The sequence below is a fragment of the Dermacentor andersoni genome, chromosome 6 (assembly GCF_023375885.2).
Source record: "Dermacentor andersoni chromosome 6, qqDerAnde1_hic_scaffold, whole genome shotgun sequence".
Classification (NCBI taxonomy): domain Eukaryota; kingdom Metazoa; phylum Arthropoda; class Arachnida; order Ixodida; family Ixodidae; genus Dermacentor; species Dermacentor andersoni.
Window position 1 is genome coordinate 166757683 of NC_092819.1, and position 13489 is coordinate 166771171.

General features: G+C 44.5%; 1 protein-coding gene across 5 annotated transcripts in view; it reads left to right on the forward strand.

The window, feature by feature from the left end:
* The first annotated feature begins 285 nt into the window (after positions 1-285).
* LOC126523407 (cyclin-dependent kinase 8-like) overlaps positions 286-13489 on the forward strand; it is a 129176-nt gene continuing 115972 nt past the window's right edge. Inside the window, exon 1 of one of the 5 annotated variants that reach the window (XR_008610724.2) lies at positions 286-527. Coding sequence is in view for 4 of the 5 variants with exons in the window: in XM_055066789.2 (XP_054922764.1) it covers positions 483-527 (45 nt within the window). In the remaining variant the exon portion in view is untranslated. The remainder of the gene's footprint in view (positions 528-13489) is intronic. The other 4 variants (XM_055066789.2, XM_055066788.2, XM_050172030.3 and 1 more) reach the window with 4 other exon arrangements.

Here is a 13489-nt window from a genome sequence, read left to right on the forward strand (position 1 = left end):
ATAATAGGTCAAGAGATGGTTAACTTTATTCTGGCCCCTGTGATGCCGCATATTGTTGACGTTGGCTCATTGATGCCGCCCACTGGCGGCACTTTCAAAACAACTTTCTTCATTACAGTTTTTATGTAGGAAACACTTGGAGTAATATTCGCAAATGTGATCACAGTACCTCAAGGGTGTTCCTGTGAACTGATGTCAACGTTCATGACATTGTTATATAGTGCATCTTTCTCGTTGAGATTTGGTCGCTGTATCAGGTCACACAGAAGCATGGATTTCTTTATTCTTATTTGTTTCTTTCAATCAATGTTGGGCTCAGTGCTGTGTGCGTTCTGTCTCTATCCTTTGCCTGAGCCTTCCTAAGGTGTTTTCCCCTCATATGTGTTTCAGCACAGCCAAGATTTTCTGTGGTTCCCCTTATGGTTGTATAAGCAATACTGTGCTGGTGTCGCAGTTATGCCAGCTGCTCCCTGGTGAAGTACATGGAGAAGCACAAGGTCAAGCCTGACAGCAAGGCTTTCCTTTTGGTAAGCACTAGTTTGGTTCGAAAAAAATAAATGTATTTGGCACAACTTGTACAAGAGGAAGGAATGGACCTCATGGATGTGTTTTTTTGTGGCGGTGGCATGCCTTTCACTAAGGCATTCATGTTGTGCCAGACCTAAACTGCAGGAAATGACTTTCAATACATGTTGCACTGTCTAACGGCACTCATGATAAGCTTCTGCAACTTAAAAAAATATATACGCAAAGTAGCATACAAAAAAAAAACTTCCATTATTCAGTGTGTGTTGTTCCTACTGTGTCTATGTATGCTGCTTGGCTTATAATTTCAGAGTGAACCAGCTAACCCAAATTATTACTTTTTATTGCAACTTGTTTTCATCAAGGTGGCAGCTTGTGTTTTTTGCATGGCTTCCTTCTCTTCCAAAGGTGGAAGGTGGAAAGCCACATGTGAGAGGGGCGATTACTAGTTGAGTGAAATGGGAAGGGGTGGTTGCAGAAAGCAAAGCATCAGAAGGAAGGGAATAGATAAGCATTGTGTCTAAGTAGGGGTTGTACATAGAACTGTCGCACATTTGAAACGCTGAAGATGCGACGGATAGCTCCGAAATTTGAACATCTGTTGAGCGTCCCAACAGTGGCCAGTGTCGATACAATGCCGCCTACTGACTTCTCGCCGACAATACGGCAGATTGTAAGGGAAAAATTGCTTTGATGTCAGCTAATCTCTCATTGCCCCGGTGGCTTTCATGACAGCTATGCAACAGAAACAGAACGCATGCGAACGCCGGCCGCTCCGGCTCCATAGCAGCCATCAGTTAATGCAGCAGATGTCGTCGATGGATACCAAGGAACAGTGTGATCTGGGTACTCATATCGAGCACCCTTCAATTACGAACGCCGTTTTCGCTCATCACGTTTCTCTCAACGAATGTCAGCTGGCTATCGTCCCCATGAAGAGCGATACTACCATTCAATTCCTTCTGAGAGGCCTGGTTACTCCGAGCTGCCGCAGGTATCTTGACCCCTTCTGGTGTGCTACAGCTGTGGCGTCCCGGGTCACATCTCGCGCATTTGCCACTACTGCCATTCATACCAGCGAGAGCCCTTGCACATCTTCCCAGCCTTTTGACTGGCCGTTCTCTACGCCAATGCCAGCACGCACACCTCCCGGTTTACGCTACCCATCGGCAGCCTCTGATCGAAGCTAAACGCCGCCACGAGCTCCCCATGCTCCACGATACCCATTGCCGTGGTGACGCGCCAGAAAACTAGTCGGTGCGGCCAGTGGGCGTAAGGCCGCAAAATGCCATGCGCTATCGACAGATATACCCCCGTCAGTGTTTATGCTCAAGAACAAAGTTCACATACATAATGATGACGTACCTACCATGGCAGTTGTGGATACAGGCGCGACAATATCTGTGATGAGTATCAATTTTAAGAGGCGTCTGGGACTGAAAGTGATGTTTTCTTGAAGGGGGAACATGGCTTGTTGAGATAACATTGTTATTTCTTTATAAAGTCTGAGAAAACTGCATATGCTTATTCAGTGTTTCGTGTTTATTTTAAATATCTAATTGCATTTTGCATATACATAGTAGTTGCTGAGATAATTAATAATTACCTTCTATTGTTTGTTGGAACAGTTAAAATGTAGCTGCTAAAGGGAAAGTTGCAAACAACATATACTTGGATACTAGAGTGCATAAGGATAGCAATGCTGCAAACAGATTCTAAATTGAACAATTATTTGTCATTTTACAGCCCATTGAAGTTCCGTGTTCACAGTATCAATAATAAGAGCAAATGTAAATGTAAATAAAAAAAATTTGTAGCTGAAAATTTAAAAAAGAATGCTCTCAGCATTGCATTCTTAATACATTTAACTTTGTGCCACAAAAGAAATAATAGCTCTAGCCGTTTTAGATCCAAAGATATTGATACAGCAACCAAGCAAAGTGACTAAAAACCATGTTTTGAGAAAAATGAGAAAAAAAAAGCTTTGCTCAGTGCATTGCTATTTACATATTTGCATTCAGAATTGACTCCTAAGCCTCGTAGTAATCTGCTGGCAGCACTTCAAGCTTAATTCATTTAGCTTCATATACATACAAAAATATTACAGGTGTATTAATGTTGCCACAAACAGGCGAGCGAAAAGTTTGTGCGGAGAAAAACAGACAGCTTAATTTATTCAGGAATATAATGAAGTATTTGCAGCGTACCAGTTAACAGGCTAGTATGCCCCTAGCACATGCCCCAGCATTTATGCCCTATTGTGAAACGTTTGTTACCGAAAAAAAAAAAGTGTCATTTGCTGATTACCGGTGCTCCACATTTCGTGTGCAGCGAGATTGTTCACGAAGAATGGGTTGCATGTTTGTTTGACGCAGCACCACCGAAGATCGCGCACGAGATGAATATATTTCATTGGCAAAAAAAAAAAAATCATTTAATGCTATTTGCGAAGGAACGGTACTCCGCATTTTGTGCACAGCGAGAGAGTTTACGAGAAATGGAGTGCACGTTTGGCTGCTGCTCGCGTGCGGCGAACTCCGCGCCAATGCGGCATCGCCGCATATTGCACACGACATGACTATCTCTTTGGGGAGACCGCAGTCATGTTCACCTTTGCCCGCTGCCGCACCGCAACTTGCGTTTCAAACAAGACAGCAGAGCAATTATAGAATCGCGACTTAAGGTAACGAACCCCATCTACCACGCATCCGAGCCAGCCGCAACCTCAACAGCGTGAGGGAGAAAATCCGATTTTTGCTTGGTAGCTGGCATTGAAGCAAAGTCCTGCCATTTTTCTTGTGCCTTCTTCACTTTCTCCAAATCATTGGGGTGCATTGGTAGTGCTGGAATGCCGCATGAACACCGGTCGCTGCCAAAAGCACTTTAATCTGCAAAGCCTATCCTGCAGTCACGGGGGGAGACACTGGCGGGGCTTGGCACGGATAGCAAACTGTTGCCGGCATCTTCTAAAACTACTGCGCACTTACGAAAGTTTAAAACTCCTCTTGTTCTATTCGCCGAATATATAGCTTGTAGCAAACTGAATTTGATATAGTTTCGTGCCGAGTTTCACATGCCCGAGCAGACGACGGTGAAAATCCGCCAATGGCATGGCGTTATTACGGTTACGTGCCACAGTCGACGAATGGAATTGCGCATGGGAACTACTTTTTTGCAGACTTTTTCTTCATAGCCATTCAGCACACAGAGTAGTGAGGGCACAAGAACTAAACAAGAAAAGTTGCTCTTTCAAACAAGACCAAGATGGCTGCATTCTGAAAGTTAGAACGGCAATTGCGCGTCACGGAACAAGGCACTTTTTTGCGCGTTTGTCAGTAAAAGTACAGCTCGCCAACGCGGTATAAAACACCATTATTACGAAAATATTTGTCCAAGGTGCTTGGAAATTTCTGAGATGATGCATCAGACACTAGAATCCAAAGATAATTTTTTCAAACAAGTAATTTTTCCACGATTTTTCGGTCTCTAAGACCTGTGTCCCCCCTTAAGCCGTGGTGCGACATTCCACAGTGTGAGTGGTGATGCGTTGTGTCCTGGTGGGAGTCTGTTCTGTGGACGTGTGTTTGTGTGGTAAAGTGTTTCTCACAGAATTCGCAGTTATTACACGATCCACACATGACGTTATATTGGGAATTTTTTTCAGGAGTGTGGGGCAACTGTTGACTGTAGAAGTGGGCCCCTTTCCATCTCCGGTAGTTTCCCAGCTGCGCTCTTGGAGAATTCATCACGTGATGAATGCTTCTTTGTCGTCTCCGAGGACATGGTCGTTCCTGCATTTTCTCCTGTGTGCGTTCCAGTAACCTCTTCTAGTAACAACCTTGCAATGTTCGATGCCACGCTGGAACCGACTCAATTGGCTTGTGTGGAAAAAAAAAACAACACCACCATTTAATTCCCCATTGCATGGTGTCTGTAGTCAAAGGAAGCGCAAGTGTGTGGACCATTAACAGTTCAATTGCGCATGTAGTGTTGCCTCGTGGCATGAAACTCACTGTATTTAAACCTGAATTCTCTGCGACGCTGGTTGCACTTGTTGCTCCTACAGGGGATAATGAACATTCTCAAGGTTCAGAAGATTCACAACTTAGTCACTTAGTCAAAGCGAACGTCATACACTCCTGGGCGTTCTCTTCAAGCACACGAAAGTGTTCAACTTTTCGAAAAGCTGCAAAATTCCTGTAATTCCAGCGTCTCGAATACGTCATCGGATCAACACCGCTTTGGCGCATCCCATACTGTAGAAACATTACAGAGTGGCACCGTCAGAGCGCAGCATCATCAACGAACAAGTGCAAGAGATGCTAGGAAAAGGAGCAATTCAAGAATCGGCAAGTCCCTGGGTCACTCCCATCATTCTTGTGAAGAAGAAAGCTGGTACGGGGAGATGATGCGTTGATTACTGCTGACTGAATTCTATTACCAAGAAAGACGTCTATCCGTTGCTCTGCATTGGTGATGCCATCAACTGTCTGCATTCCGCTTCCTACTTTTCTTCCGCGGATCTGAGAGCAGGTTATTGGCAAATACCGATGCACCCTGCTGACAAGGAAAAGACTGCATTCGTTACGACTGATGGGTTTTACGAATTCAACATCATGCCATTCGGATTGTGCAATGCGCCGGCGACATTCAAAAGATTCATGGATACTATACTGTGCGTTTTGAAATGGAAGAGTTGTATGTGCTACCTTGATGATTTCGTAATTCTTGGATGCACATTTCAGGTGCACAAAGCTCGTCTCGTTATTGTACTGGATTGCATCGAAAAGGCTGGTCTCGAACTGAATTCCGAAAAATGTTGTTTTGGCGGGCGCCAAACAAACTGTGGTGTTAAGACATCTTGTTGATAAAAATGGCATTAGACCTGACCTACAGTAGATGGCGGCCGTTGAATCATTCGAGCAACCTAAATCTGTCAAGCAGCTTTGTAGCTTTGTAGGGCTCTGCTCATATTTCCTGTGGTTCGTACCTGGTTTCGCAGATGTCGCTCACCCGTTGACGAATCTTCTGTGTAAGAACACTGTTTCAGTGGACCCCGGAGTGTGAAGCTGCTCTTCGCCAGCTGAAATTTTTGTTAACTTCACAGCCAATACTTTGGCACTTTGATCTTTCGTCACGAACAGATTCACCCAGATGCAAGTGGCGTCGACATCGGTGCCATCCTCATTCAGCACTCTAGGAACAAACATGTCGTCGCATACGCAAGCCATTCTTTAAGCAAGGCAGAACGGAACTACACTGTGACGGAACAAGAAGCAATAGTATTTGCTGTGCAACGGTTTTGCTCGGACGTCTATGGTCGCCCGTTCACCATCGCTACAGATTACCATTCTTCGTGCTGGCTGGTCAATGTTTGTGACCCGTCCACTCACCTCGCACAATGCGCCCTGCATCTACAGGAATATGTGTTCACTATTTCTTACAAGAGTGGCCGTCGACACGCTGACGTGGATTACCTTTCTAGGATGCCACTACGTACGACAGATTGTGAAGCCGACAACTTTGATGACCTTATAGTTTCCCTTTTGCCTAACTTACCCATGCCTTGACATTTGCCGCAGAGCAGTGCAAAGACTCAAGCTTGAATGCTCTTTTCTCTGTCACACAAGGGCCTATAACCTCAGGTTGATTTTGCGTTCGAGATGGTCTTTTTTTACAAGAGGAACTTCTCAATGACTGGCGCCCGCTTTCTACTTGTGGTTCCGGAGTCTCTTTCCACATCTGTTCTGTGTTACGCACAATGACTCGACCTCAGGTCACTTAGGGACCGCGCGAACACTTAGTCGTACCAAAGAAAGATTCTACTGGCCTCAATTGACACCTATGTGGCCAGTCGTACACAGTGCCAGAGCCACAAGCGACCTACCTCAGCCACAGTTGGTCACCTGCAGCCAATAAAGCCCTGCAGTTCCCCTTTCGAAAAAGTCAGCATAGACCTGATCGGACAGTTTCCACATTCTTCAAGAGGCAACCGGCGGATGATTGTGTGTGCTGACTACCTGACGCAGTATTGTGAGACGGCAGCTCTATCCTCCGCCACTGCAGCCCAGGTTTCCCAGTTTTTTCTGCATTCAATCATACTCCAACACAGGCTGCCTCGTGTGATAATAAGTGACCATGGTCGCCAATTTATTGCCGATATTGTGGAAGTATTACAGTGTTCATGTGCCTCCACGTTCCGACACTCAACAGCTTATCATCCACAAACTAATGGGCTCACCGAGCGCACAAACCGAACATTGATTAACATGCTATCAATGTACGTCGCTTCGGACCATAAGAACTGGAATGAAGTATTACCGTTCGTGACATATGCTCTCAACTCTGCAAAACACGAAACAACAGGTTTCAGCCCTTTCTTCCTTCTTTACGCGCACCCACCTCGTCATACGCTGGACACTATCTCTTCTTTTGTCATCCATGATGATTTGTCTGTGGCGGAGACTTTGTGTCGTGCAGAAGAGGCTCGTCGACTTGCTCGCTTACGTACATTGACCGCACAAGGCCACTCTAAAACACGCTACGACTGTCACCACCAACATGTTACCTATGTTCCTGGTGACTTCGTGTGGCTGTGGACTCTAATATGCAGACGTGGCTTGAACCAAAAGTTGCTTGCCGACTATGCGGGGCCGTTCGTTATCCTCGATCGTCAAAGTGAGGTGAACTACATGATTGCACGGCTGGCTCATTTCAATGGCCGCTGTTTACGCAAAACTGAGGGGACGCCTGTTGCCCGCCTGAAGCCGTTCACACGCAGGAGTGACTTGACTGGAGGGCTTGGTCTGGGGGAGGAGTAACGTTACAAAGGGTCGCTGAAGAAAAAATATGTGGGAAGCATGAGTGGAGAAAGAGGAGGATGACGTTGCTCCGATTTCCATAATTGTTGTGGCTTGGTGATCATTAAGCAGCCCTTTAACCCTCTCCAGAGACCGTAGCAGATAATATTGACATCCGTACTTGTTTATTTTTATTGGGTGACCACTTTTCACCATCTAGCAAATGTTATCGCTCAGCGTGGGACACGTCCGCCTGTATCGGAAGTTTCTCGAATGTTAACGACAGTTCTATGGGCTGTCTGTTGTCACCTAAGCTTGTGTAATGGGATTACTTGTGCGACGCGAATTGTGTAGAACTTTCTGGCGATTAATCTGGGCCCTTCAATGACTAATGTATGAAAGCCAATGCCCTTGACCGACATATCAGACTTTTGAAGATCGCCGACTGTGTTCGCCACTATCGTTGTTGTTTCAGTGTAGCCTGTTCTTGAGGGTACAGGTTCGCCCAATAAAACGCTAGTTTCATCATTCACAGTTTTCCTGCTTTGTTCACCGTCACTACTACGTGACAATATGATTAGTTTTGCCAGAAAATAGAATAATTTTTTTGGTAGTTTTAAAGTGTATTATAGGGAAAATGAAAAATAATAATAATAAAAGAAAAGAAAGCTTGCATGGGTATTAAGCGATGTGGAGCTTAAAGGGAAAGAAAATCCTATATAAGAAGAAGATACATTTGTGCATAGCTTTTTTCTCCTAGTGGCATTTTTGTCCATGACAACTCTGGTTCAGATTATGCAACGCTAACCATAGAAGTTGATTTGACATAATGAAAGTTTCTGTTCATTTCACTTATGTATTTTATCCTCAAGGTAAAATAAATTTATACATATAAAATGAGCAATACAGTATTCAAAAAATATTTAGTGGGACGAAAATAAACACATATTGGTGAGCTTACATGCAAATGCACAGACAAATGAATTTAGAAATTAGAGTACCAGATTTAAGAGGAGGAACTTCCTGGAGGCATTTGACTGAAGCATCTCTGACATCAATATACACGACGAGAATAAGTTAGTCCTTTCTTTGCTGGTTTAAGAGGGAAATGAATATGTTATAGTGTGGACGATGATTGAGACTAGAGGAGGTGAAAGGGTGAATCGTTGAGGAACAAAGTGTAGGGTTAGGGTGATACATTTTAGGTGCGAAGACCACCACTGGAAGTGCCAGTGGTGCCATCGTTCTATCACCTGACATCACTATGACTCGGCGAGAGAAAGGGCCATTTTATTCCTGCGATTTAGAAAGCTTATTTCAATTTCGTTCTCCGTAAACATTGCGCCTTGTCGACTAATAGTACTGACTACCGCATTAGGAGAGACAAAGAAGTTGCTCGGGGCCTGCAAGATGCTCTTTAATGTGCTCGTTGGATATATCCAACCAAGGCAATGTATTGCTCAGAGTGTTAATTTAGAATGCGGTGACAAGAGTGGGTCTGTGCAAAAGTAAACTGGTCAGAGCTTTTCTTGCCATCCTAAATGGATTAAAGATCTCTCTTCACAGAGCTTCTTGTTGGGCAAGTTGATGCTTAGATCTCATGCTTAGCTGGCACTAGAAAGCAGCCAAGGACATGAACAGACCAACAAATGGTCTTTGTTCGTGTCCGCTTGCTTCATGCTGGCTATACCAGGACATCTTTTCTCATAATTTTGTTATGAGGAAGTTAACTTGTGGTCAAAGATCTTTGTGCTGTCTGTGCCATAACATCTTTGCTCAGAATGTGTTATCACGAAGTTAACTTGTCACAGGTTTGCAGCATTCAAGACGCAGCCATGTTGCCATTGTAGAAACAAAAGTACAGTCGAACCTGACTATATCGAACCCGTTTACATAGAATTATTCTATATATCGAGCAATTTATGAACACGGTATAGTTACAATCAGTATTTATAGCAAAAATTACACTTACATCGAACAAACATAGCAGCAACTCCTGATATATCGAATGTCAAGCGGCAGAAAAGTGCCTCCAGAAGTTGGCTTTCCCTCGCGATGGACCGGAAACTCGGCGGCACGGCTCCATCCAACCGCTCTTCCTACTGCGACTGCACTGCCTCAGACGAGCCGTTGACACCCCCCTACAAGAAATGATCCTGGCCCACCCGCAGCGCTTGCTCAGACAGCCAATCAGAGGCTCTCGTGCCCTCATCGTGCAAGATGGCGAAAGTGCGAGTTGTCTCGCCGCTTTTCTGGTTCATTGTGTGTGCGCCTTTTGGGCCTTCTCCTGCAGTGCTGCCGTGATGAAGCGGCAGAATTTGCCTTTCTTCGTGAAGCTCGAAATCGTAAATCGGGTCAAATGCGGTGCGAAGTCGGATGTCCCCGCAGCGTGCAAGATTCCGAGGAGCACTCTCAGCACGATCTTGAAGAATAAGAGGGAGATTAGGGCTAAAGCGGCCTAACTCGCGACCCGGTGCCCGTGGCGGCCGACGCGTACGTACGTGTATGGCCGTGTACGAGTGGTTTATCCGAAATTGTTTCAGCCGTGCCGGCTTCCGCGTGCTCGATGATGACTGTAAATTCTGATGAATGTGACGAAGCCGTTGCTGGTGTTCCCAAAGTTTGGAGCGAGCTGTCAGAATTTGCAGAAGCTGTTGATGAATCAGTAGTGGATGAGCTTGTGAGTGAAAATGATGGTGTCGCGACCACGAGAGAGCCTGAAAACAAAGACTACATTGCCGACATCGTACCGAGCACAAGTGAAAGTAGGCACAATGAGGAAAGCAACGATGGTCTTTTGCCCACATCCTCTGAAGTGATTGGTGCGCTCGCACTAGTCCAGTGCTTCTGTGCAAATGCGGGAGGTTGCGGCCTCAGCTGCTCTGACTCCTTAGACAATGTGGGGAAGTGCGTGCATCGGAGGCACCGAAATCGCCCAAGCAGAAGAAAATGCAGGACTATTACATGTGAAACTAAGCTAGTTTCATCAATAAAGTGATTTTATAAATGGTATGTGCTTTTATGACATCCAATTATTTAGCAAGCTTATATCGCATTATGCTCTGTATCCAACTGATCAGCTTTTTCTTGCGAGTTCGATATAGCCGGGTTCAATTGTATTTGGCATTTTTTCACATGCAGCACAAATAAAGGCAGCCTTGACTACTGTATGATACTAACAGGAGATAAAATTACACTATTCTTACAGTACGATGGTAAAATATGGCCATCCCCCACCTCACTTTGGGATTTTGAGGGGTTTTGTTTTCGTTTCTTATCTTTGGCTGCCCGCTATGCTAAAAACAAAAAATTACAGTGAGTTTCATCTCTGTAATCATGCACTGGGGCACATGCGAATTAGACACAACTACGGAGCACGTTATGCTTCTTATGCAGGAAATAATAAAGGGTGTTGATTCTGATGGCCTTGCATTGTAAGATCTATAAGCTTAGCAAAGCCACTAGAGAAATTTAGCCACCAGCAATATTTCTAGTAAGTTAAAATGGTGGTCCCATTCCTGCAGCATGTGCTCCACATTTTAGCCCTTGTTCGCGGACACACTGTGCTTTTGGTCTCATTGGACGGATCTGAACTATATTGAATTTGGAAGCTTACTTTCTGCGATTTCCAGTGACACCTAGTACTATCGCCTAGCTTGAAGCGTTACCTAATGGCAGTCAAAACAGTCTGAGCAAAAAATTGCATTTTTGCTGTACTAGCCTCCGTTGTACTACATTTCTGGCAAAACTGACATGAAATTGAAGTTTGCTGTGCCTCTAAATTAAATGTTATACAGGGTTTCTATGAAGACATATTGCGTGTAAATCAATTGTAATTTATGTAGGCTATAATAAAAATGGCCAAAACAATAAAAATTTTGGTTTAATATCTGTTTGGCTTTTCAACTCAGAACAACAATATTTAGTGGTTTTCTAGGCAACAGTGCTCTTATCATCTGTGCGAAGTTGTTTTGTGTTCTGATAAACAGTTCATGAGTTATTATTACTTCAAATTGGCAATTTGTGGCTATGATTGATCACGCATTACTGAAGAAGGGGCAATACTATTCAAGCTGGAACTTCTAAATTTTCAATAATGAAGCCGCAAGCCCTTCTCTCCGATTCTGTGTAGAGAAGCTTGTTGTACGTTTATTAAGAAATCTGCAAGGGAGCAGTGAATTTAGCTAATTTTTCTGCATGGCCAGGTCCATGCAAATTGACATTCTTTTTCATGCACACGCTAATTTACAACTAGTGTTGCCCTTTTGTAGAGCCATACAGTGTCCTGTCCTTACTAGCACTCACGATTTTTGCTAATCAGTGCTTGAAACAAAAGATTTCCCATAAATAATAAATCGGGGGTTTTTGCTGTTGGCATCATCTGTGCAAAAAAATGTCAAGCTGTTCCATGTCAGTTCGAACATTTGTCAAATGTGGTGCCACTCAACATTACAAAGGGGGGAAAACGCAGATGGATTCTTTCTCCATGCTTGAGTGTTTCGCTCAGTCTTGTCGCCGTGCCTACCCCACATTTCTTCAAGCACACATGTCTGCAACCAGGCCTCCAATGTAGTGCTAAGGCAACTCACTCAATTGTGGCTGCTAGGAGAAAAAAAAGCAAATGAAAGAGAGAAAGAAAGTGCTACGCATGATACATCATGACTGCATGCCAGCTAGACAGCAGGTTAGGTTTGCCATTGTGCTGTAGTGCCCAGGAAAATTGCCGATAAAATAAGATTCCTTGTTCACTTTTGTTCACAGGAGACTGTGGAAGTGTTCTTGAAGTGCACGCAGAACTTGCCCTTGCTTTCTTCTATTTGCGAGGCTCGTACGATGATATCTGCAAACTTGCTTTCCCCACACGATGAGGCGCGGCGTGTTTGGCAGAGTACTGCGCTTGCCCTATTCTACGCGCCACCGATTGAATGATAGGATGAGCAGCAAACAATGAGTGAGCCTTTATTTCCCAGACTGCAGTGAAAAGCGCGGTTGGCTGTGTGACCTGCAGCATGCCAAGGCGTGTGCAACAAACCGAACGTCATGTATTCCGACGCCCAGTGAAGTTTTGAAACACAAGATTTCCAGTAGGTGGTCTTCTCGCACAAAGATATATCATATTTACCCGCGTAATCATTGCACTTGCATAATGCTCGAACACCCACATTACCCACTTTCTTTTTCGAGTAATCATCGTACCAATTTAGTGCAGTGATTGCTGTCTGCTTGTTGCAATGCATGGCAGTCGATCGAGTAGAGTTTTAACGCCATTTCTTGTGATGCATTGTATGTGCAACAGTTCACACGTGCTCGAAATTCTCAGAATTCAGCAGAAAAACTGAAAAAGAAAGAAAAAGCACGGCAGCGCGATAAAGGCAGACGTGTGCACAATTTATGCTATATAAACTGATGACTGCTAGAAAGAAGTATTTTAGCAAATAATCTGTTTATGCAGTTCCTGCTTGTGCAGAGCCTGTGATCTTATTCCAAAGGCCAGTGTGAAGACTTGGCATTGGATGCCTATGTCATGGGGAAGTAGAGAAACTGTCCTTCGCGAAAGCAACGAAAACGTCTGATGGCTCTGCGCAAGGCTATGCACGAGTGCGATGGCCATTGTAACCGTAACGGTTGAGCGATCTGTGCTGACAGCGGTGAGCACATGTACATTTCTTAAAGCGAACATTCTGTACTACCACTTCTTTTACCATTTCACTGTACCGCAACTCTGAAACTCGATTGATGTGATCTCCCGATACCGTGCACCTGGGCTGAGCGGGCTCTACTAGCGGGTGTGCCGATGCAGCAAAGCACCTACGCCAGAAGTGTGTGTGATTTCTATACCAATAAAACAGCCCAACCACCTGCACTATGCTGTCTATTTTGTAGGGGTGCACAAATAGTAACTTTTGACTCTGAATTTAATACTACCAAAGACAAATCTGATTCAACAAACGACTCTAATAGGACATTAATATTATTACGGGAAGGAAGAAGCGTGCGTCTATTTACAGATGGCTTTAATGGCTGGGCCAACAAGCGTAGTGCAGCAATAAAAAGCTACCCTGTTCCTCGTCATCTCTCAGGCCACCATCATAGTCCTCTTCTTCACACATTACCGACTGTGACATCACCCCCGTCGAAAAAAGCACCTTATTGGTGCGGCTCAT